This window comes from Tenrec ecaudatus, chromosome 2 (assembly GCF_050624435.1).
Source record: "Tenrec ecaudatus isolate mTenEca1 chromosome 2, mTenEca1.hap1, whole genome shotgun sequence".
NCBI lineage: Eukaryota > Metazoa > Chordata > Mammalia > Afrosoricida > Tenrecidae > Tenrec > Tenrec ecaudatus.
Window position 1 is genome coordinate 2,453,299 of NC_134531.1, and position 25,219 is coordinate 2,478,517.

At 58.4% G+C, this 25,219-nt stretch overlaps 1 protein-coding gene across 1 annotated transcript; it reads left to right on the top strand.

Annotated features, from left to right (window-relative positions):
* The first annotated feature begins 12,342 nt into the window (after positions 1-12,342).
* Positions 12,343-23,005, top strand: TPPP (tubulin polymerization promoting protein). Its single transcript, XM_075542972.1, has 3 exons — positions 12,343-12,674; positions 20,217-20,370; positions 20,725-23,005. The coding sequence occupies exons 1-3, from the start codon at positions 12,364-12,366 to the stop codon at positions 20,917-20,919; spliced, it is 660 nt and encodes a 219-aa protein (XP_075399087.1). The 5' UTR covers positions 12,343-12,363; the 3' UTR covers positions 20,920-23,005.
* Positions 23,006-25,219: the final 2,214 nt, after the last annotated feature.

Consider the following 25,219-nt stretch of genomic DNA (forward strand, 5'->3'; position numbering starts at 1 on the left):
CATTATTGCATGGCTGTGTGAGTCTAAAGAGGAATTTATGGACTAGTATTGGGCTAATATTGGACTTATGGACTTGTCTGGACTGGGCTGGGATGTTTCTCAATATACAAAGACTCTGAAAATGTTTTCTCCTATGCACATATGAGTGTCTCCAGATTTGTTTCTCTGGTCAACCCAGACTTAACACAATTAGCTTCTTTAATTTTTAAAAGTCTGGTAGGTACACTACATAGAACATAAAGCTTATCATTGTAAAAGGTTTAAGTTTACAGTTGTGTGGCATTTATTATGTTCACAATGTCGTGCCACCATCTCATTATTTCTGAGACCTTTTATCACTCCAAACAAACTCTGACCCATAAACAATAATTCCCCCCTCCGCCACCCTGGTAACCACGACTCTGCTTTCTGGCGCTCTGTGTTTGCCCACTGTGCGTATTTCTTCGTGTGTGCGTGTTGTATAACTGGAAGCATGTGATAGTTGTCTTTTGGGTGTAGCTTTGTTCACTAGCAAACGTGTTCAAGGTCCATTCACCTGTGGCCTGTATCAGAACCTCACTTTCCATTGTCACTGAATGGTGGCTTTCTTTTTCTTTCCAAAATCTCCACCTCACGTTTTAGACCCGTCTCCTATAGATGACATGTAATGGGGCTTTATCTAATTTTATTTTTATCCAATCTGATGATCACTTAATTGAAGTGTTTAATCCATTTACATTTAAGGTGATGACTAATAACTTTCAGTTAAATCTATAATCTGACTAGGATCCTCATTTTTCTTGTCTATGTTCTTTTTCCCTTTTGAAACATTATTTAGACTAAATGCATTTTTATCTTCCACTTTCCTTTCACTCACTTGTTTAAAAGTCGTATACTCTTTGACGGTGCTTTTAGTCACTGCAGGTAATAGGAACCTTGGCTTATCAAAGAGAATATTAGTTAGGACTTTTAGCCTCTATAAATACAGTGGACTTAAGACACTTAAGCAACTTATCTCCCTAAAACTCATGTATCATTGCTGCCATGTATTTCAATTCTACAAAACATTATGATTATTTTCTACAATTGATAGTAGCTAAAATAATACTTTTGCTTTATACGATCGATAGCTAATTCATTCACATAGCTGAATATTAATTGCTCTTCTTCCTGCTCAGTCTCTGATCTGTGAGCATTTTCCTTCTGCCTAATGACTGCTTTTTAGTGTCTAGTGTGGCTTTGCTGGTGACCAGGGAGCCCTTGTGCTGGGCTGCCTGCTGCAAGGTTAGCAGTTCTAAACCACCAGCCACTGTCCTGGGGAAAGACGGGACTCTACCTGTAGTGAGTTACAGTCTCGGAAACTCACAGGACCGGTTTTTACCCCGTGCTGTTGGGTCACTACGAGTTGATGGAGGCTTGATGGCCGTGAGCTTTCAGGCAACAGCTGTGGTCTGTGCTTGAAGTGTGTTTTCACGAGGGGTAGGACTTTGAATTTGGGGCAAGTCGTCTCTTCCATTTGCCCCTTTATGTGCAGCCTCCCATTGTCTTCCGGTTTCCACAAGCCTTGTGAAGTCCCCTCGTGTGTGTTAGAGCCCCATCCCCACTGCCTGTGGATGTAACCCCGCTCGGAAACAGACTTCTATTTGTGCCATTCATGAGGTCATCTCCACGGAGGACAAACCGACTGTCTCGGAAGCAGTACGACCAGAGTGCTCCTTAGAGGCAAGGGTGGTGCGACCTTGTCTTTCATAGCTTGGACATATTATCGGGGGAAGGACGCCGTGCTGGGTAAAGGGAAGGTCAGTGAAAAGAGGAGGGCTCCCGAAGAGATGGATGGACACAGTCGCCGCGCCAATGGGCTCAGGCACAGGGAGACCGTTGTGAGGCTGGCGCAGGGTTTCCGATGGGTCTCCTTGGTGCCTGACACACCCACCGCAGCAGTGTAGCATGTGTCTTGGGAGTTAGTGACAGGGAGCCACTGGTGCAGGGTGCCAGGTGAGGATCCCCGCTGGAGGACAAGACGAGACGAAGTTCTGCCCCCAGAGCCGACAGAGAGACCCTCAGACCGCCCCCGAGCTTGGACATCCAGTCTCCTGATTGTGAGAAAATAAATTCCTGTCTTTGTGAAGCCACCCCCTGCAGTGTTCTTTTAAAGCAGCTCCTTCAGGGGCGTCAGGCCCAGTCTTCACCTCCTCCACCAGTGCCAAGCGTGCCAGTGTGAGGCCGGGTGGGCCGGAGAAACAAATTCAGACCCTCACTCCTGCAGGAGTAAGACAGGGCTTCTACCAAGAAGTACTTCTGTTCCAAGAAAGCACGCCAGCCCGGTCCAACCAGGGCCCATCCAGCCGATACTAGTCTTCAGACTCCCACAGCCACATGCATCGATGCAGGACGCGGGGAGATCACAGGCCGGGGCGGGGGCGGGGGCAGCGTGGCTCCAGTGGCGGGGCTCTGGCTACCATCAGGGTCGGCCAGCAGGAAGGTGAGGGCCGAGAGAGACGGGGGTTCCCGGGGCCCTCCTTAGGAGAAGCCACGCCCTCGGGCTGTGACCCGACGGACAGGTTGGATACCACCCCTATGCTTTTATGCATCTTCACGTTGACGTGAAATGATGTAACTGGCACAGAGCCCGGTGCACGGTCACGTGTGGGTGACCGGCTGTGGGCGGGGTTGTGTCTGTACAGCTCATGCTGGTCGCCCAGCACAGGCACAGTTAGGAAACAAAACAAAGACCCTCGTGGTCCAGGAAGAGGACGTGTGGCAGCCACACTCAAAGCTCCAGGTGACTGTGGTGGGTTTCCAGGGGGAAGCACTTCGCTGCCTCTGGATGGAGCCCACTTCTTAGCAGAGTTTGTAAACTGTACACTGCTGTTTCAGGATGTAAGGTGCTCTGATGGGCATAGGCTACGCACCGGGCTAACTTCAAGGTTGGCAGTTTGAACTCACCAGCTGCTCCCTGAGATAGAAAGGAGCCTTCTGTTCCTGGACTTAACAGACTTGGAAGCCCCACGGGGTAGTTCTCCTCTGTTCTGTGGGGGCTGCTATGAGTCAGAATTGACTAGAACAATGGGTTTGGTTGGGTTTATTTTTTAATCCACAAAAGTGACTGACTTGCGCCGTTGGGTTCTGTGTAAAACAATCATCAGATTCCTTCCCCGGGAAAATACCCTGTTGGCTGACTTTCGGGCAGGAGGAACTCAGGCCTCGTGAGATGGCTTCACTTGGGGTCCAGGCTTGAGTCAGTGATGGCGAGCAGGCTGCCCTTCCCTGCTGGCCACTTGGGCCCTTGCTGCCTCGGCCTGACGGGAAGGGAGCAAACTCCTGAGGCTCCGTATGACATCCGTGTGCCCGCACTTTGTGCATTCCGCCAGGGATGCCTCTCAGAGAACTGCTCCAGCTCAGCCCCCCAACTACCAGGCATTCTCCTAGTGGGATCCACCTAGATCTCAAGCGTGGGATCCCCTTAGATTAGAAAGTTTGGTTCACTCATATCTAGGTGTGATCCGCTCAGAACTAGAAGGTGTGATCTTCCAAAGATCTAGAAGGTTTAATCCACTCACCCCTAGAAGGTGTGATCCGCTCAGATCTAGAAGGTGTGAACCTCCAAGATCTAGAAGGTGTGGTTTCCCAATCTCTAGAAGGTGTGATCTCAGATCCAGAAACTGTGATCCACACACATGTAAAAGGTACACTGATCTACATGGATCTACTGGGTGTATAACCTGCCCAGAAATAGAAGATAGAATCTGTCCATATCTACGTGGCATGGCCTGTCCAAATGTAGGAGGTGTGGTTTACAGAGAACTTTACAGTGTGAGCTGCATAAATCTACAAGGAATGATTCACAGATTTGGACGTTGTACAGCTTGGGAAGGAGTGGTCTGTCCCGTCATGGCAGGCTGTGGGTCTCTGCTGCTCCCCCCATTACTTCCCCTCACATCACACTGTGCCCCTCTTTCTCTCTGCCAAGCCTTTCTGCTGGAGGCCCAAATGGGTGCCTGGGAAGACAGTTGCCCCCCATCCCCTCATAAGGCCCACGGGGCATTAGCATGGCACCAGACTCCCCACCCCGACTGCCAAGCGCCTCCAGGCACGGACGCTGCTGGCTTCTGGCTGTGGCTGACTGCCGGGGGCCACCTGCCCCTCCTCCGGGACTTTGCAGCACTGTTCCGGGGCAGGGATGCTGCTCCTCATGGTGCCCCTGCCGCCGTTGTGACAAACACCACCTGCCCCCCTCCCCTCCCCTCCCTGCGCCCCTCAGACAGCCAGGCCAGGCCTCAGACCCTGGGTGCCCCAGGTGGAGGCCCTTCCTCGTCTCCCAGGTGCCCCTTGGCTCCCAGCGGCAGCATCCCATCGCACCCCTCCCCGTCTCCTCTTTCACAAGGGCACCGTGTGTTCGGATCAGGTGTCCCCATGTTAATTGGTAGCATCTTCAAAGACCCCGTGTCCAAGCCCGGTCAAGTTGGCAGGTGTGGTCCTGGGTGGGGGCTCCAGCACATCTTTTTGGGAACACAGCACCAGTGGTGGGATTCAGCCGGTTCACACCAGTTCCACAGAACCAATTCTTTGCTGAGTTTGGCGAACTGGTTGTTAAAATGACACTTGTAATAGGGGTTCTCTGTAAGGGGGTGGGGGGCGGCTGCCCAATGTGGAAATCACAAATTTACCTTCCTTAGTCACGTATTTTAACGTTCATCCACACAGCAGTGTCTTCTGAGCAGCCCCGGTAATGTTCATTCTGACCATGGGTGTCAGAAAGTGGATGGAACTGTGCTTGTAATGTTTATGCGTTCTGTTTTAAAACCCATTGCACTTTTGGTGAAATACTCTCTTGCATCTGTTACTCCAGTAAATAAACAGCCAGAGGGTGACACCTGTCCTTCACTTCAGCTTGTGCCCCACGCCAAGTGCCCACGGGATATTCTGAGTGCACAGTGCAATTCCCACAAGTGTCCAACCAGCCAGAACAAGCTTGTCAGAGCAAGCGCTGGAGCTCAGCAGAAGCAGTAGGGTCTTTTCCAAGATGAGCATCGTGTGTCCGGAGAAGACAAGGCCCCTGTTGCTGGTACATCAGACACGGCGACTCTTGTCTAAGTGGCCTGCCTCTAAAGGATTGGGATCCTACTCCTGCGGTGAACAGCGGGCTCGGATAAACAACCCTAACCAAACTCACTGCCCTTGAGTCAACACTGACCCCGTGGCCCTATAGGACGGGGCAGAACTGCCCCTGTGAGCTTCCGAGACTGTAACTCTTTGTGGGAGTAGAGAGCCTCGCCACCTTACCCCCCACTCCCCGAGCTGCTGGTGGTTTTGAACTGTCGGCCTTGTGGCTTGCAGCCTGGTGCGTAATCACTATGCCCAGGAATGAAAGTACGGAATATTGCCAATGAGGATGCCGATGGAGAGGCAATATGAAAATACCTTAAATCAGTTTTATGTTGTTTGGATGTGTTTGCGAGGTCTCGTTTAATATTTTGTCAATGGTATTTTAAAACCCTTCTAGTGTTGGTGTGCTTTTTCTGTTGTTCTTATTTTAGTAGTAACTTATGAAATAACAAGCTACCTGTGGGGTGAGAGAGACGGGGGCTGACGTGGCGTGCGTCCCTGAGTGCCACGGGGATTCCCGTAGGCCGAGAGCTACGGAGACCGCGCTTCCCAAGCGTCCCAGGCTTCCATCCTGGCCCATCCTGGGTGACACCCAAGGTTTCCTGCCACCCCCCCGGGAGTCCCTGCCATTGTCTGGGGTGCTCTGGGGCTCAGCCGCAGGTGGAGGTGCCCTGAGATAACCCACCTGCACCAGGAGGCAGGCGGGTGGTGGGGGATGTCACTGACTCCAAGACACAGCCAATCTCTCGCTTCTCCACTGCCCTGATCCTCAGTCTGGCCAGGACCCTGGAGCCCTCCTGCGTTGTCCTGGGCGTGGGGCTTGCCCCTCGTCCTCCAGCCCAGAGTGGCCCTCCTCGGCAGTCTATATGCAGATGTGTTTCCAGTTGGTCATTCTGGAAATCTGAGGGTCTGGGTTTTATGCAGGAGCCCTGGTGGCTCAGTGGTTAAGTGTTGGGCTGCCAACTGCAAAGTCATTCGTTGGAAACCACCAGCTGCTCTGTGGGAGACAGACAGGACTTTCTGCTCCCGTCTCAGGAGCCCACAGGGCAGCGCTGCCCTGTCCTCTAGGGACACTGTGGATCAGTCAAGTCACGGGCAGTGAGATTGGATTTTATTCCAGACATCCTGAGGGAAACTGAGGCAGCCATCTGAGAGGAGAGGCCATTCCAACGGAATGTCTAAGGGGTTGGGGCAGACACTTGGGGGCTGGGTCTGCCCCAGCGGACAGCCTGGCTTCTGGGGCTTTGGGCAGCTGACTCCCCTATAAGGACCTTGGCACCCGCCTCCCCCCCTTCCCTTCCTTCTTCTCTGGTCCTAACCCCGTGGTCGCACCTGCCCAACCTCAGCTCATTAAGGTCCTACGCCGAGGGCAGCCTGGCTGATAATGCAAGGGCGTGGCCGGGGCCCTGGGGCCCTGGGTGGAGGGTCCACCACCGCCCACGCTGGCAGGGCGGGGAGCCTGGCTTTACTTGGGCTTTGTTCTGCCCTGGCCTGGCCCCCTTCCCCTCCCTGTCAAGTCAGTTTTCTGGGAGCGGTTGTGGGACATGGGTGGGGTCTGCCCCCGGGAACTGCGGTCACACAGCCTCCTTCAGTGCCTGTCCCTAGTGAATGAAATGTGTCACTGTGCTTAGAAACCAGCACTGCACAGGCAGAGGGCCCAGAGTGTCCCCTCCCTGCCCAGCGGCAGGGTCCCTGCAGTGTCTCCCCCACCCCTGCACGTGCCCTTCTCTCCCTGCAGAGTTCTCTTTGCCACGTGGATGGTTTGGTTTCTGCCGGGCTCCGTGCCACTTCCCCACAGGACGCATCGTGGAGCTCTGTCCACACCAGCACAGCACCAGCACGTGGAGCGGAGCTCTCCGGGCTGCTTCACTCACAGGAGAAAACATTGCTCTTCGTGGTGTACGATTGTTTAGTAGTTTTGTTGCTGCTCGGAGCCGCCGGGTGTGTCTGGCCCACAGCCGTGCCGTGCCGGGCCTGGTCCTCGCCAGCCGCACAGCGGAGACTATGCCTGACTGTGGCCACTAAGACAGTCCTCCTAGAGGGCCTTACCAAGCATGATGTCCCGGGACTGGTCTCTGGACAGTTTTATTGCCATGTCACTCACAGATCCCACACTTCGGGAGTTCAGTCCTATGAGGAAGAGCTAGACAGTCATCGCCACACAGTTGGAGGACACCCTCTTCCTTCTTGGCCAGCTCCCTATTACCCCCAACTTCCCCAGCCAGACCCCCAAGGAACCAGCCATCGGTTACTGCCTGTGGGTTTACCACCTGGAGTTTGCGGACAGGGAGCCCTTCCATGGTGTCATTTTATCACTTTCACCCGTAGTCCTGCTGAAACAGGACAAAGCACCCGGAGAGGAGATGGACAATCTGGCCTGTGGACAGACAGGACGGGGTGGTCATTCCCACCAGTTTCATCCAGTGAGTGCCAGTCCTGGCCCCCCTGCAGCCCAGGTGACATGGACCCGAGCCTGCCGGAGTGGGGGTGTCTTCAGCCCTCCACACCCGGGGCCTGCTCTCAGAATCAGGCGTTTCATCTAAAATCCATGCTGAGCTAGCCCCACCGGGATTCTGTCAGCTCATGAACCCGCCCACAACCCTGTCCGTCACACTCTAGGGGCACTTTCCAGCAGGAGATGCCCACCGGGCACAGGGAGCTGCTTTCCCTCTTCCCCAGGCTCCTTCCTGGGGGACTCCTGCGCTTCTCCAGGCTCTCAGTAGTCAGCCTGATGGCCACCCATTCTCCATGCCAGAGCCTGCGGTTCCTCAGTGCCCTGCCACCCCACTCTGCTCTCAGGCAGTCCTCCCAACCCCCACCCCAGTCTGCTCTCTGTGAGCCCTACCCCCACCCCAGTCCTCCCTCCCATCTGTCTCCTGGCGGCTGGACCTCCCCTTGGTTCGAGGGCTAAGGTTGTGGCCAGTAAGGTGCTCAGGGAGTGTGACAGGGACTTGGAGACCCTGTCTGTCTGCAGCGCCCTCGTTCCGCCTGCCACGTTCTGTACACAGATTACTCGGCAGCCACAGTTAAGTCCCTCCTGGGTGCGGCTGGAGGTGTGGTTTTCTTCCGTCCTCTCAGCTGGAGCTCCGAGGACCGTGTTTGTCACTGGGGCTTGCTAGCTTCGGGCTCCGTTACGATGCAGTTACAGTGTAAGGACAGTGCACGTCCATTGTCTTCGCCAGCTGCCCTGTGTCACGTTTAAAAGCAGAGGATGTGCCCTTTTGCGTGCTGATGCCACCGCGCGCCCTGCTGGCGTGGTGGATTCTGGGTCGAGCAGGTGAAAACTACCAGGTGCGTCCCGGAGAAAGATGAGGCGTTCTCCTCCCGGAAAGAGCTAGTCTCGGAAATCCTCAGGGACAAGTGCTCTGTCATAGAGGTCACTATGCGTCAGAATGGACTCCGTGACACCAAGATTGGTTCGGGGTTCTGGATCCGGTCAATATCCTGAACAAGCAATCAAAGAACCAGGCTGTATGGAGAAGAACGTGGCACCGGGATGGGGAGGAGGCTTACCAACGAGCTGCGCTATACGGCCTTGCTTGCTGGGCGCCCAGAGAGATGGAAGCACTTGCTGATGGAGACCAAAGACTGCACCCTTCAGTGAAGAAGACCCACGTCCTCACAGCGGGGCCAATAGACACCATCGCGATAAACAGACAAGTGCGATCCGCACAGCGGGCTGCTCCTCAGAGGCCAGGAGGGTGAGACTTGTGGACATGCTGTCAGAGGTCAGCCCCTGGAGAAGGGCATCACGCCTTCGAGGGCATGGACTGACACCGTGGCTGCAGCACTGGGCGCAGGACCAGGCAGCGTTTCCTTCTGTTGTGCACGGCGTCACCGTAGGCCGGAACCAGCTTGACGGCCCCTAGCAACACCAGTAATTACACACACTCATGGAAGCTGCAGTCAGGAGATCAAGCAGCACACTGCACGGGGCCTGTCCGCTGCACAGACCTAATCACGGCGTCAAAGAGCAAAGCCGACGTCTCTGAGAACGAAAGCGCGCCTGAGCCACGCGCGTCCCGTCCAGCATCTCCAAGGCAGGTGGCAGCTGGGCAGGACGGAGGGAGACCCCAGAAGAACCCATACCTTTGCGTCAGGTGCAGCCGGTGGAGGATGCTGAAAATACCCCAGAGTGTCTAAAGGATACAGTCTGTCTTGGAAGAAGTCCGACCAGAATCGTCCTGAGTGGATGAGGGTCAAATTGGTGGACGTATTATCAGGAGGGCCCAGTCCCTGGAGAAGAACATCGTGCAGGGAGGGCAGAGAGGAAGGCCCTTTGTATTTTGGCATGGTAGGAAAGTTTATTGCGCCAACCTGGCCAATAGGAACATTGGGATTAATCAGGTCACAGTCTGATTGGAGGGCAGAGATAAATGGCTGTGCAAGGCCCGCCCTTTCCTCCCTTGCTCTCCCGTGATCGGACCAGAGTGCGACTGCTTTAGCTAGTTCTCTGCCTCAATTTGTGAGCTACACCACTGTGGGACAGCCAATCGTGTCGCTAGAGCTTGAGGCTCCTTTGAGACCTGCTTCGCCACGCTGCTGGTGCGCACATCGCCTGAGCTTGAGGCTGGCGGATCCTGTTGCCTTGCATTGGTTGAGTTCCACATCCCATCGGGGCCTGCTTCACTCAGCTCCTGAGCTGCTGACTGTTGGTGACCCGCCCTGCTGTGTGCGGACTCTGGCTGCACTGTGCTGAGGAAGACAGCTGTCTGCTTCCTTGACCTTGGACCCAGCAGCCCTGGGGAGTTGAAGAGTTTCCAGTATATTGACTGCTCCATGGAGTGTGTTGAACTGAGCCCTCAGTGCTGGGCAAGTCTGTTCGTAGATATAAATGTAGTCACTAGTTTCTCTAGAGACCCCTGCCGACGGGCCAGGTGTGATCATTGAGAGGATGGGGCAGGACAGGGCGGGGTTTCCTGCATGCAGAGTCTCCATCAGATTCACGGCCTGTAGCGGCAACAGCACAGTTGGGTCTAGTATTTTCTCTGCACGTTGAGTGTAGGCTGTGTGGAGACAGAAGTTCCCCGTCGCAGGCATTCTCCTCAGAACGGTTAAAGTGCTCAGTCTGTGTGTTTGATGCCTGATCTCTGCTCACACTCGTGAAGCTTTCCCATCTTTTGCCACCTGCCTGTGTGCGTGTGTGTGTGAGTGTGTGTATGTGTGTGTGTGTGTGTGAATGTGTGTGTGTGTGTGTGTGTGTGTATACCCTGCTGAGGGGAACCCCTCCTCACTGAGAATCGCAGTCTCTTGCTGGGAGCTGAGCACTTTGCCCACGTGTGTCTGTGCTCCGCCGTCCTCTTCGGCCGGCCACGTGGAGACACACGGAGGGTGTGGGTTAGAAGGTGGCCTCCGGGAGGACAGGCATGTTTTGTAAAATCTCACCACCCCACTGGCTCTTGTCCATCGAGAAGGCCGCGGCCCGGTGTCTGTCCCTGTGTGAGCAGGGCGGCGTCACCAGTGTGACCTCACGGCCACCTTTCCTGAGCTGCCCCTCCTTTCCTTTCTTGTTAGCGGGACCCCAGATGTTGGGGTTCTCAGATAACTTTATCTGCATGCCTATCTGTTTGCCACACGTCTGTCTCCAGGTTACCCAGCACCCCACAGGTGGTAACCGGATCCACCAGATGCCCTGGAGATGCCTGGCCCCCACGTGGGACGCGGGGAAGGTAGCTGGGGGGTTTCCCGCAGCCTGCCATGGCCGCCCTCTCTGGCGTGGGGCCTGGGGGCCATGGCTACCGAATAGCTGCCCCCTGCACAGTGCTGGTGGCAGGAGATCAGAAAGACATGGCCGAGGATGGAACCCGCCTGTGCTGGTTACATCATCTGGTGTCAACTTGAGACTTGAGTGAAGGGGTGTCTAGCCTGTCGTGATGGAGATAAGTAGCTCACTGGAGGCGGGACACACACTCCTCCCTGAGACATGCCTGCTGACAAGCCACATGGAGCTAGGCTGACGGCACTCAGGGCCCTGGAGCTGGAGGAGCCATGTGGAGACCACGCCAGCGCTGAGACGCTCCCACTGCCTCCACAGGACTTTCCACCCACTGGCCTGTGACCTTCCTGCACTCGGCGTCAGTGCATGTGTTGCGTGAGTCTGAAGAGGAATTTACAGACTGGTACTGGACATAGGGGCTAATATCAGCCTTATGGACTTGATCTGGACTGGGCTGTTTTCTTAATGTACCACTACTCTTTATATAGAGCTCTTTCCTGTACACATATGACCGTCTATGAATTTGTTTCTCTGGTCTATCCAGACTAACACACCGCCATTGTCCCCATGCCCAGAAGAGCCTTCTGGATGGGCTGTCTTCCCACCTTCTTTCCCTCACAAGACGCTTCTCAGACCAGGGGAAGCTTCCAGAAGGTGGAGGTGGCCGGCCCGACATTTCTGAGCTGCTTTTCCTGTGGAAGTCGCCCAGAGTGTACGCCCCATGCCCGGAGGCTCTCATTTCACATGCAGAAATGGTGTCAACCTCCAGCTGGAACCTGAGCCTTCGGCTTTGGCCCTGAGACCTGAGCTGGTCACTCAGGCTTGAGGGCCCTGTCCCCTCAGGCTGGCCCTGGGCTTGCTCCCTTCAAGGCTGTCTGCCCTGTATTCCTTTGTTTAAAGTTTGATCGTGATTTGAGTGACGGATTACAGAGCAGACCGGCAGTGTCACATCCCATTGGTCCCTCCTTCACACTGCCCTTCACCTCCTGGGTTCCCCCCCTCCCACCCACCCCCGTGTGTCCCTGTCACCACACCACCTTTCTTAATCCTCTGAACCTTGCCCTTGGGCCACTTGCCCTTTGGATCTGAAACGGCCATTATACTTCCAGGGAGCATGGGGGGCAGTCAGTTCCAGACTGGCTGGAGGTGGAGTGGGGTGACTAAGGGCCCCAGTCTCTGGGACCTAGGCCCTCTCCAATCAGGAAGCCTGGCTGCTTTGTGACTCTGGTTCTGTGTCTTGTTTCCCTCCACTCTATCCGGTCCCTCTGGCCCACGAGGTCTCGCCTTTATCATTTTACTGCGTATGAGCACTTCTTGCTGCCATGCTCCCTAGTCCCCACCAACCCTCCACTTTGGGCCTGTCCTGGCCCCTCCCAGCCAGTTAAAGATTGGAGGGGGGGGCAGAAGTGAGAAAGTAGCTGGGGGCCAGCACCGGGATGCGAATGTGCATAATCAGGCCGGTCTCCAGGCCACCAACCCCGAGGTCCCTGGGCTACCCGGAGGTAGAGAGGGACTGTCTGGGACCAGCACGTGACTCTGCTCTCTCCCGTGCCCCCAGCAGCATGGCTGACAGCAAAGCCAAAGCCGCCAAGGCCACCAACAGGACGCCCCCCAAGTCTCCAGGAGACCCCTCAAGGGAGAAGTCAGCGGAGCGTCCCCCGCAGGGGCCAGAGGGTGCCTCTGAGGGTGCGGTGGCCCAGGGGCTCAGCGCCCTGGAGGAGGCCTTCCGGAAGTTCGCGGTGCACGGGGACACAAGGGCCACAGGCCGAGAGATGCACGGGAAGAACTGGTCCAAGCTGTGCCGGGACTGCCAGGTCATAGACGGCAAGAACGTCACCATCACCGACGTGGACATCGTCTTCAGCAAGATCAAGTGAGTGTGCGCCCACGGCGCCCCGCCCTATCCAGCCCCGGGCACCCCACCCCGCCCCGCCCCTCTCCCTCTGCATGCTGTGCACAGGTTTGTGTGCCCCAGTGTGCACACATGTGTGCTTGTGTCCATGTGGTTTCTGGTATGTCTCCATGTACGGACATTGGTGTCTGTGTGTGCATGTCATTCAGCCCATGTGCACGCACGTATATCAGTGTCCATCTGTAGACACACGTCTGTGCACGCACACCCGTGACCATGTGCGCTCACACGCCCACAAGTGTGTGCACGTGTATCTGTATGCATGTGTCCACGTTCATGTGCACCTAGTCCGTGTGTGCATGTGTATGCACATCTCGTGTCACACCACGTGTCCATGCATCTTTCCCCAATCTGTTGGCTGAAGGCTGGACCACAGGGCTGAGTGTAGGCGCAGGCTAGCAGCGGAGGAAAGGGTCCAGTCTTGGGGGTCCCAGCAGTCCTCCCAGACTCGTCTGCTCCCTCTTGTGATTGTGAGTTTTGTTCTCAGCTTCCCGCCATCTCTACAGGCCCCCCTTACTAGATCCCTTTTCAGAGAGGCCAGCAGCCAGGCGCCATCCAGGTCGCGTGGTCTAAGGGGAGAGGATGTATAGCTGGGCGGCCGGGGAAGTTTTGCTGCCAGGAGGCCTCTCAGGGGACACAGTGTAGGCACCTCCGGGGTCCCTGTCCCAGGGTGTGTGTGTGGGGGGTAGGTCCCTGGAAGCAGGGCATGTGGAAACAGTGGCTCCCTAGCCTAGGTGGGCTGACAGGGCAGGTGCTGCTGCAGACTTGTTTTCTTTGCCCACATCCCACTCATCAGGGTGGTCTGCAAGCAACCACACATGCATGTGCAGGCAACGCCACATGAGCACACATGGCTGCATACATAAGTGCGCGCATGCCAGTGTGCACACGGACAGGCACACCCACGCACGCACAGCTGTGTGCAGGCCGCAGACAGATGCATGCACACATACTATATATAGATGCACACGTGTGTGCACACGGGCATAAGCACGCGGTCTCACACACCTGCCAGGTGGGGAGGTGATCAGTCATTGGTGAGGACAGTGGGGTCCAGGGCAGCTGGCGTGGCCTCCAGCTGCTGGCTGGGCTGCAGGCTGAGCCCCGGGAGTAAGGTCGTTAGATGGAAGGGGCTGCCAGGGATGGCTTCACTGTTACCGAGTTGGGGAGGCGGGCCTGTGCACACACCTGTGAGTCTCCGCTGTGGGGTCTGCAGGGCCTGGGATGGACACTCAGCTGAGGCCAGCGTTGGGGTGCCCAGCCCAGGGGCATGATGGCCACACTAGGCCCGAGGTGCTGCCTGCCGTGCCCTGTGACAAGCCTGATCCCGGTCAGGTCACTCACTGCTGACAGTGGGATGCCGTGGCTCTGGGCCCCACGCCAGCCCCGGATACCCGCCGGCCTCTGTTTGGACCCTGTTGCCATGGTAGCATCTGTTTGTTGTCATGTTACCATGTGTAAACTTTAAACAAAGTTTCTGCAGTTGCTGTGAGCATGCTGTACCACAACCCTGCTGCTGCTGACCTGCTGTAACCCACCACTCCTAACCTACCACTCCTAACCCACCACTCCTAACCTACCACTGCTGACCTGCTGCTGCTGACCTACCACTGCTGACCTGCTGCTGCTGACCTGCTGTAACCCAGCACTCCTAACCTGCCACTCCTAACCTACCACTGCTGACCTACCTCTCCTAACCTACCACTCCTAACCTACCACTGCTGACCTGCTGCTAACCCACCACTCCTAACCTGCTGCTAACCCACCACTCCTAACCTGCTGCTAACCCACCACTCCTAACCTGCTGCTAACCCACCACTGCTGACCTGCTGCTGCTGACCTACCACTCCTAACCCACCACTCCTAACCTTCTGCTGCTAACCCACCACTGCTGACCTGCTGCTAACCCACCACTCCTAACCTGCTGCTAACCCACCACTGCTAACCTGCTGTAACCCACCACTCCTAACCTGCTGCTAACCCACCACTCCTAACCTGCTGCTAACCCACCACTGCTGACCTGCTGCTGCTGACCTACCACTGCTGACCTGCTGTAACCTGCCACTCCTAACCTACCACTCCTAACCTACCACTGCTAACTTATCACTGCTGACCTACCTCTCCTAACCTACCACTCCTAACCTACCTGTCCTAACCTACCACTCCTAACCTACCACTGCTAACCTGCTGCTGCTGACCTACCACTCCTAACCTACCACTGCTGACCTACCACTGCTGACCTACCACTACTGACCTATCACTGCTGACCTGCTGCTAACCTACCACTGCTGACCTGCTGCTGCTGCTGACCTGCTGTAACCCACCACTCCTAACCTGCTGCTGCTGACCTATCACTGCTAACCTACCACTGCTGACCTACCACTGCTGACCTACCACTGCTAACCTGCTGCTGCTGACCTGCTGCTGCTAACCTACCACTGCTGACCTACTGTAACCCACCACTCCTAACCTACTGCTAACCTACCACTGCTGACCTGCTGCTAACCTACCACTGCTAACCTATCACTGCTAATCTACTGTAACCCACCACTCCTAACCTTCTGCTGCTGACCTACCACTGCTAACCTGCTGCCGCTAACCTGCCACTGCTGATCTGCTGCTAACCTGCCACTGCTGACCTCCTACCACTAACCTGCCACTGCTAACCTCCTACCACTAACCTGCCACTGCTGACCTCCTACCACTAACCTGCCACTGCTGATCTGCTGCTAACCTGCCACTGCTGACCTCCTACCACTAACCTGCCACTGCTGACCTCCTACCACTAACCTGCCACTGCTGATCTCCTACCATTAACCTGCCACTGCTGACCTCCTACCACTAACCTGCCACTGCTGACCTACTACCACTAACCTGCCACTGCTACCTACTACCACTAACCTGCCACTGCTGACCTCCTACCACTAACCTGCCACTGCTAACCAGCCGAAGACGCCTCTGCTGCCCTCTGTGCCCTGGGCCCAGGTTTCAAACCGGAGTCGGGAAGGGTGGCTGGCTGGAAGCTCAACTGTGCCTGCGTGTGCGTGCCTGGGTGTCTGTGGGGAGGGTGTGGCCCCATAGTCTGTCTTGCTGCTCCTCAGGAGCCCGGGCACACTGGCTCCAGGTGGGTGGCCTCAGGTCACCTGGAGAGGTGAGGGGGGGAGCTTTCCGACAGAGACTCCCCTCGGGCTGGGGGGTGATGCATGCCCAGCTGGGGCTCTGCGGGCCCACACTGCCCACTGAGATGTTGGGCTGTCTTGTGAAGGTGGGCTGCTGCTGCTAGACCTACCTAACCAGATCCAGAACTTGCTGTCAGCCTGAGGTGGCGTCTCCAGGTGTCCCTGAGGCAGGCGGGTTCCAGCTTCTGGTGAGAGGCCGTCAGAACTGCAATGTGACACCCTCTGTTCCCCTCCCCTGAATGGGACTGCGGCAGGAGTGACCAGGGCAATGGCCGGGATGTGGCCACCGAGTGCTGTCCGGGCTGCTCTTGTGGATGGCAGAGGCAGACCCTAGGTCACAGGAAGCCTTTCCTACCCCAACCCCCACCCCACCACAGACACCCTGCAGGAACATGTTCCCCCAGGAGCCCCCTCAGTGGTGCCGCTGCCCCTCGGTTGGGCTCACCTGCCTGTAGCATCTTGTCCCCCAACAGTCCTGGCAGTAGAGCCAGGCACCATCCACCACAGCCTCAGCCCTGCCCTCCTGAGCCGGACGCTGCCTCTCCCTCCAGAGAAGCGATCTGTGCCCGCACCTGGGGGTGGCTGTCACCGCAGGGCTTGTCCAGGCTGCCCGGGCGTCACTGGGTGCCCTTTCCTCCACCGTGGCCTCGCTCCTCCCTCCCAACACTGCCCCTCCCGCTCCCTGGGGCTCAAGGATGGGGGCTTCTCTCCAGGTTTTCCGTGGGCCACTGGCTGAGGTCAGCTTGGAACGCCCCACACAGGCAGACACAGACGGCTGGGTCACGGGCCGGGCCTGGGCACCAGGGGCCCTGGTTGTGCTGCGGGGTAAGCACGGGCTACTAACCTACCGGTCAGAGGTTTTAATCCACCCAACTGAGCCCCGGCTTGCTGTACGTCAGAATCCACTGGACTGCCAGCAACAGGGTGCTCTTTGCTTCGGTTTGGGGTCTTCACACACACGCATCCCTTTAATCAAATATACTGCCAGCACACACATCCACAAACATGTTCACACTCTCACCTTCACACACATGCACCCTTCAAATACACTGCCATCACACACGTCCACAGACATACCTTACACACACGTCTTCATACACATGACCTTCACACATGTACACACACACACACACACATACACACACACTCCCTGCTGGCTGGGCCGGGCCCTGTCTAGGTGCCAGCGGGGCTTGGGGACTGCTGGGAGGCTGGAGAGTACCCTACTGGGTTGGTGGGCATCTGCAGCCGGCTCACAGTCCTCAGTGTCGATGCCCTGTCCAGCAGGTTGCTCTGGGCCATGGTCCTCTTGGCCTGGGGGACCCTGGGCTCAGGCTGCCTACCTCAAAGCTGTGTGGGGGCTTTTCCAGTTGTCTGAGACCCCCTGACATGTCCTGTCATATGAGCTGGCCCTGAGCCCTGCCTGCCCTGGAGGACAGGGGAACTGGGCCCCCTGACTGGCTGGACGAAACTGCAGCCTTCCCAGGCAGAAGGGGTGCGGTGGTGGTGGGGGGGTGCCCATTGTGTGGATGAAACCCTTCAGTTCTAATTGACTTTGCAGAACAAGCCAGCTCTGTCGCCAGGAGCAGCGTCCTGTCCTTAAGTGTCTCTGGGGATGGACTCTATTGTTTCCCGCACTCTGGGCCACTCAGAGCAGACAGGAGGGGGAGGGGACCCCCCTCTCGGGGACAGTGGTGCAGATGGGCAGGAGGGTTGGCCAGCCCCCTTCCCACCCCGTGCCCACGCCTGGGCCTAGTGACTCACACTGGCAGTGCCTGGTGCCGAGGGGGAGAGAGACCATGCACTGGGCTGGCAGTGTGGTCACTGGGTCGGGCGTCAGGCCTGGTGTCCACATGTCCTCCCAGCCAGGGACAGGACAGGGGCGCCTTTGACAGTCCAGTACTCACATGGGGGGGGGGGCTGGGTGGTAGTGGGGGCAGTGCCCAGCAGGACCCAGAGGGACCGCCTGTTGTAGCAGACCTTCTGCTGGGTTTGGGCTGACCCATAGAGCATCTGTGCCTCTGTGTCCCCAGGAGACAGGAGGACCCCTCACCCAACAAAGCACCAAGGCAGCTGGAGGCTTGAACTGGCCCCTCACATTCATGTCTCCCATCCTACTCCACTGTTTGCCCAACACCCCTTGGGACAATGGTTCTAGAATGTTTCAGGAGGCTGGGCCAGGCTGCTCTGATCTCACCCTTTGGGTACCCCTTGCCCCTCCCCCAGCCCTCCGGATGTGACACATGCCTCTGCGCTGAGTCCTGGTGAGCTTGAGGGCTGTCTGGCCTACCTCTGCCCGGCTAGGCCCGTCAGTGAGGCACCAGGGCTCAGCTCTCTTCTTCTGTGGGGGTGCCCTGCACGTGGAGAGCATGCCACAGCTCCCACCTGAGCCCAGGCAGAGTGGTGGGGCTTCCCTGAGGGAGACCCAGGGGCCTGGTTGCTGGGGGTGGCCATTCTGGGCCCGCTTTGCAGGATGGCATGGAGGCTATGCCTCCGTGGGTGGGTCCAGAGCACTGTGGCCGGGGGCTGGGGGGAGCTGGGGTCGGGCCTACCTTGGGGTGGGGGCCCCAGGCTGTCTGCCCCTCTCTGGAGGTCCGAACACGGACCCCTGCACTCAGGTTGCAGCCTGGTGTGGGGGGATGGTACCTCGGTGAGTTGGCAGGGGTAGAGCAGTAGTAAACCTGTCCTGAAGAGGCCCAGCCAGGGAGGGTATGGAAGGGGAGTGGATCTTCCCAGATGAGCCAGCTAGAGACCCCAGCTTGCAGAAGCAGGCTGCCTTCTGGCCCTGGGCCTCCTTGTCCACTGCTTGAGGCTTGGGCACATGTGGGGCAGGGTGAGCCCTAAACAGGCGATTCTGGGGAGGGGTCAGGGTCCATAGGAGGGGAGGGTTGTGGAGAGATTAGACTCTGGGACAGGGCGGGGCTCTAGGGAGGGGATGGGCTTTGGCCAGGGTTGGGCATACAATTGGGAAAGGGCCCCATGGCCCCGCCAACTCTGCAGCCAGCACCCAGGACTTCGGCCTCACTGGGTGTGGACCCTCCAGAGCCTGCAGGCAGAGCGGGGCCCTTTCTGGGCCTGCTGTGCCCTGGAGCCAGGGGACTGTCTGTCCTTGTCTTTTGTGGGAGAGTGGCTACCCCAAGCTTTGGGGGGGGGGGAACCAGTGTGTGTGCTGCCGTTGCTCTGAGCGACCGGTTGTTTGGGGGAAAACAGCTTGTGTGGGTGGGGTTGCAGGCCCAGGGGAGCAGGGTGGGGAGGTTTCGGGTTCCATTCTCTTTGCCACCAGGCTGGAGTCCCGAGGGGGCCCCTGGCTAGGGGGTGTCGGGGTCTGGGCCAGTACCTCCAAACATCCCAGCGGCTGGTTTTTCTCTCCCATACAAACATCAGGTGGGGACGAGTTGAGGCAGATGTAGAGGGCTGCAGTGTTTTAAAATGCATGAGGTGTGCCTGTGTGCACGTGCGTGTTACTGTGTGCACTGGTGTGTGCGCCTGTGCCTGTGTGCGGGCGTTATTGTGTACACCTGTGCGCGCACATGCACCTTTGCTATCAAGTCTAGACTCGGCCCACGCGCACCCTGCCCGGATCAGCACCTGGCTCCCGGACCTCAGGGCTCCCACGTGGGGGACACAGCACCTGCTCAGGGTCACTGCTAGCCCCAGTGGAAGGGTGTCCTTCCAAGGGGATGAAAGTCCGTCCTGACCCCCCAGGGACCCTGGAAGAGGGAGGCTGATCTCTGTCCCATGCCCAGCTGTCAGCATCCCCAGGTGCAGATTCTATGTCCTCTGGGGACCCCAGGAGTGTCACCATACCACGGCAACAGGTGACCTGCAGCCCGAGGGTACCCTGGCAGGCAGGAGGCTGTAGGTGGATTTCTGGGCAGAGCTGGGCAGAACTGGGGTCTGGGGTCGGTGCCAGCGGGCAGCTGGGTAGCCACAGGGAGGCTGCCTTCCCCACTGCCCCAGGCCGACTCTTGGGAGAACATGATGGCAGAAGACTGTCTAGACTCCAGGGTCGCCACCACCCGCGTGAAGCAGGCTGCATGACCTGCACCCTGTCCACCCACCTCCGCCTGGGCTCCGGCTGAGCTGAGCTCCCAGGCCGACGCCAGTCTTCGTGGGGCAGCGACCCTGGTCAGGGGGAGTGGAGTGGGGCGGGTGGGCTTAGGCAGGGGCAGGGCAGGACTTGGGCCCTGGCTCCGGGTGCGGGGGGCAGTGTGGGATGGGGGCGCGGGGCAAGTCTCGGTGGCGCAGGAATCGGCCAGCAGGACGGGGCGGGCCTGGCGCGAGGGGCGGGAAAAGGGGCGGGGGCTGAGCGCGGCTGTGCCCGCAGGGGCAAGTCCTGCCGGACCATCACGTTCGAGCAGTTCCAGGAGGCGCTCCAGGAGCTGTCCAGGAAGCGGTTCAAAGACAAGAGCAGCGAGGACGCCCTGCAGGAGGTGCACCGCCTTATCGAGGGCAAGGCGCCCATCATCGCGGGGGTGACGGTGAGCGCCCGGGGGCGGGGCCAGGGCCAGGGGCGAAACCACTAGGGGAGGACCGCCAGGTGAGGGTTGCCAGGTGACAGCCACCAGGTGAGGTTTGGGCCAGGTGAGAAGCCGGCAGATGTGCGGGTGGGGTCATGTGAGGGGACAGGTGTCTTAGACACTGCCCCAGTCGGAGCATTCGCTCCTGGGATAGGACCTGCAGGGCATCCACAGGAGGCAGTTCGGGCTGCCCCAGGGCTGCTTCCCTCGGGCCACCACAGTGACCTGGCAGGGGCAGGTGGGGAGGGGCTGGGTGTGAGGCTGGGATGTGGCCTCAGCCTTACCGGTCCATTCCCTTGGCTGGCTGCCCCACAGAAGGCTGTGTCATCACCCACGGTGTCTCGGCTCACGGACACGTCCAGGTTCACGGGCTCCCACAAGGAGCGCTTCGACCCGTCTGGCAAGGGCCGTGGTAAGGCTGGCCGTGTGGACCTGCTGGACGAGTCAGGCTACGTGTCGGGCTACAAGCATGCGGGCACCTACAACCAGAAGGTGCAGGGTGGCAAGTAGCACCTGCTCTGGGAGCCGACCCCCACCCCAACTTCGTGACATTCCTGTGCTTGCTGGGTGGGTCTGCGGGGTGGGTGTGGGGTGGTGGCGGCCAGCACGCAGTTCCCACAGTGCTTGGCTCTCGGGGTCTCCCCTCGTCCTACTAACCCCCTCTGCCCACGATCAGCAGGCCAGCCCCTTCCAGCAGTCCCCAGGCTGGCTGGCGGTGGCGCTGGCCACCCCCTGACCCCTCCTGGAGCCTCCAGCTAACTCACTAACCAGGAGCTCAGACATGTCTGCCAACTACTGGCTGGGCGGTGGCTTCCCGACTGGGGTGGCCTGGGCCCTCACAGTTCCCTGGCTGAGCCGGATCAGGGGTGGGGTGTCGTGAGGGCTTGCTGGGGAGGGACCTGGAGTCCCCAGCAGGGCCAAGGTCCACGCCTCCCACTGCTTGCAGTGTGTGGCCACCACCTGGGGTGCCCGTCAGTGGGGTGTGCAGCCAGCAGCCCCAAGCCTGCACTCTTGACATTGTGGGTGGAGGGTGAACCTCCCCGGAAGTGACTGTGGAGAGGCACCACTCCCACTGTCTTGCCAGCCCCAGCAACACGGCAGTCCTGAGGCCAGAGCCCCAGCCACCAAGGCTAGTCTGGAGCAGGTGGAACTCAGTCTGGGAAGAGGGAGGAAGGGGAGCCCGGTGGCCAGCCTGGTTGTCCCCACGTGCCCCAGCTGCCAACCCCCCCCCCCCCCCCCACACACACACACTGCAGCCTGGGCCTTGGAAGCGCCAGTGCCATTGTCCAGTGCTCACGTGACAAGCTGCATGGAGAACCTCACTGCTTGCGAAGACCGGGGGTGTCCCCCTGGCCACTCACTACAGGCCATCTCCATGTCTGAGAGGGAAGGCCGATTATGTGGACACCCTGCCCACCTTGCACCTCCGCCTGAGCAGCACCCAGTCTTAATGTCCTGTGTCTAGCCACCCTGCGTCCTCAGGCCCTCCAACATGAGCCCAGCACTGCCCTGCCCTGGGCAGTCACCCGTCTGCACACAGCGTGCTGTCCCAGTGTTGTAAAAGCAGTGTCATCTATGCGGCTTATCGACCCACCCCCCGCCCCGGTCAGCTTCCATTCCCCACAGCTAGGCAGAAGACAGAACCCACCTGTTTACCCGGGGACAGACCTGTGCCCTCCCCTCACGTGGCCACTCAGGGATCAGCGGCTCGTGGGCAGCGTGGGAAGCACAGTTTGTGGCCAGGCGTTCCCGTGAGAGCAGGAGACTGGTCTTGGCAGATGCTCCTGCTGCCCTCCAGCCCTGGTCTGGTCTATACCAACCTGTTGCCAGAGCCCCCTGCCCTGTCTTCTGTGCCTGACCCCCCATCCTTGACCTAGCCCATCCAGATTGCCTGGCAGGGGTGGGCTTCCACACAGGGGTAGAGGCACCCCCACCCAACCCAGTCCCCATGGGCCCCACCTCCAACTCAGATCCCCCAATGGACCCAGGAGGCTCCCCCCAACCTCCAACTCAGAGAACCCCACAACATGGGCCCAGGAAGCCCGCCGCCCCCCAGGGTCTGCAGCTCATCTAGCCTGTCAGCCAGCTGGGCTGAGGTGAGGGGCCCAGGGAGATGGACAACCTGCTGGCTGCCTATCCATCCGTCTAGGAAAGCTTGTCCTGGTGTCCCTGCCTCAACCCGTCCCTGCCAGCACAGCGCTGGGCGTGGTTGGGCCGAGCCACGCCTGCACGCAACCTGCCAACCACACTGGAGTCCGCCCACCCGCTGCCACCGCAGCTGGTGGGGGCCTGCTTCGCTAACCCCCAGCCCCAGGCTCCTTACAGACCAGCCAGACAAGGACACCGCCCCCCTTAATGAAACTTGAAAGGGACCCTGTGCCACTAGCCAGCTGCGTTTCTCAGGAAGGGAACAGAGATGCGATCTATTTTTGCACTGTTAGTCGTGATGGCGTGCTCCCGTGTCGCTGCGTCCGCTCGTGGCCAGTCAGGTTGCTGTTGGCGCGGACTCAAGGAGCACGTGCCGACATGCATGGCCACAGCTGTCACTGCCAGCCCGTGTCTGTGTCCAATTGCCCATGTGTCTGCCGTGGTTAATGTCATGTCCAGTTGGTGGAGACAAATAAAGGTGTTATAATGTGGCTGTGTGTCAACTTCAGTGGCACAAGGGCGGTGGTGACACCCCCATCCACTGCAGACCTGCCTGTGTCAGGCTCCGCCCTGTCCTGGACAGGCAGGTGGAGACTGTCACTACACCCCGCCCTGGAGGAGGGGCGGGGCGGAGTACGGGGCAGACGGGGATGGAACAGGCAGCCAGGCCAAGCCGCTGGTCCACACTAGTTCATCAGTCACCAAAACGAGGCCGGTTCCCTGGTGACGGCTCCTAAAAATGGGTGCTGACAGCACGGACATGGGTAGGGACAGCAAGGTGGGCCCCAGGGCAGACTGGGGCCAAGAACTGCCGTGGGCAGAGATGGGAGGGAGACGGCAAGCAAGGCGGCCTGTCGGGCAGGCCGGGGCTGACCTGTGTGAAAGGTGGGCAAGGTACACAGGCTCTATCTGGAGATGGTGCCTTAGAGGGGCCTGGCAGTCCCCGAGGCTGGGAGGTCAGGCCTGGCTGGCCGGCTGGGCCAGTGGGCAGCACTGCTAGGGCACATGCCTCAAGCCGAGGCAGAGCCTCACGGTGGGACGTGTGGGCAGCTGTCTGCTCCCCAGCGGCCTTCACCGAGGGGCAAGGTGGTCGTGTGTGATGGCAGCCAGGCCCCTATCTTCATAGGCACACAGTATGGCCGAGTGCTGCACCGACCATCCCTGACTTGGCAGCTCAGACCTGCCAGCTGCTATGGGAAGGGGCCAGGGTCCTTGTGGCTGTGGGCCCAGGGAGCTCCCTACTCCTCAGGGGTGAATGAACAGTCACCCAGCAGGGGAGGACCGGGTGTCCCAAGTCTGGTGGTGTCCCTGCTGCCAGCCATCGAAGGCCACCGGCCCAGACATGACACCCCTCAGGGTGCCCCCTACACACCTGCCCAGGGGAGGCTGGCAAAGGCTGGGGCCCAGGGGTGTTCCGTGAGAAGAGGCTCCGCACGTCTGGCAGCCAGCAGTCAGAAAGCTCCCCACAAGGCAAGGTCCAGTCCCGGGGCCTTCGCCAGCGAGCCCGCTTTGCTATACATACCCCACTGGGCAAGAACGACTAGCAAGCCACTACCCTGTCCGAGAGGGCAGAGCGCACGCCACGGGCACCGCACGGGGCTGACACCGTCGGGCTGCAGGTGCCGACTGCGGACCAGAGGGGTGTCTGGAAGAACTCCCTCAGGATCAGCCCGGCCAGATGTTCACCTTTCCTCTAGGCAGCGGGCCTCCTCCCCCCACCCCATCGCATCTCCATCAAGCCTTCTGAAGGGGCACTTCCCATACCCCACTGTACAAACGTGGGAACGGAGGCTCAGGACTGCATGGAAGGAATGGCCAAAGGAGGAAGTGTAGCTGGAAATCAGGTTCTACCTAAAACACTATCAAGCGCCACTAGAGGATCATGCTCAGCTGCAGGAACACTCCCTGGAGGCGAGGAGACAGGACTGTATTCTCGACGTGTCATCAGACGGCCAGTCCTGCAGGAGGACGCGTGCTTGGCGAGGCGAAAGGGAGGTCTGAGCAAAGAGGAAGGCCCTCCACGAGGTGACCTGACACCGTGGGTGCTGCCTCGGGCTCAGGCACAGGAACCGTCGTGAGGCTGCGCAGGACTGGGGTGTTTCATGGAGTCTCTGAGAAAGCACCAGCAACAGGCCCCGATGTGCACATCGGACATTCTCCGCCACGTTTACACCACGAAATCAACCGTCAGCTCAGCAGGGTGGAAAATGTGTCTGGCAAAATTCAGATTCACGAGGAAACATTTTTAGCAAATTTAAGGACAGAAGGTAGTTTCTTTACCTGACAAAAGCCCATCCACAGAACACCCACCAGAAACTGCAAGGAGACAGGGTGAGCGGGAGAAAATTCCCACTCCATTGATATGGCTAGTCCTGTCTCACTCGAAGTTCTGGTCAGCCCTGCAGGACCCAAACCCAAGCCCAAAGGCCAGGGAGAAAGAAAACTACACAGTGAAACCCCCTGGGGTGGGGGGTACCAAAAACTCAGTACTCACAGAAAACCTGCTTATGTTCCTTAAGAAAGGACACTAATCAGACACAGGCGCTTCAAATTAAACTCAAACTGGGTTGGCTAGTTACACACCTGACGCACAGAACTATGAAATGTCCACACAACAACACACAATTGGAGAAGTGAAGTCCTAACTAACGTTGGAAGACAC

Coding starts and splice junctions, on each gene's coding strand:
- TPPP (XM_075542972.1), top strand. CDS start 12,364: ATGGCTGACAGCAAAGCCAAAGCCGCCAAGGCCACCAACAGGACGCCC. Junction 12,675..20,216: donor ATCGTCTTCAGCAAGATCAA/GTGAGTGTGCGC, acceptor CTGTGCCCGCAG/GGGCAAGTCCTGCCGGACCA. Junction 20,371..20,724: donor CCATCATCGCGGGGGTGACG/GTGAGCGCCCGG, acceptor GCTGCCCCACAG/AAGGCTGTGTCATCACCCAC.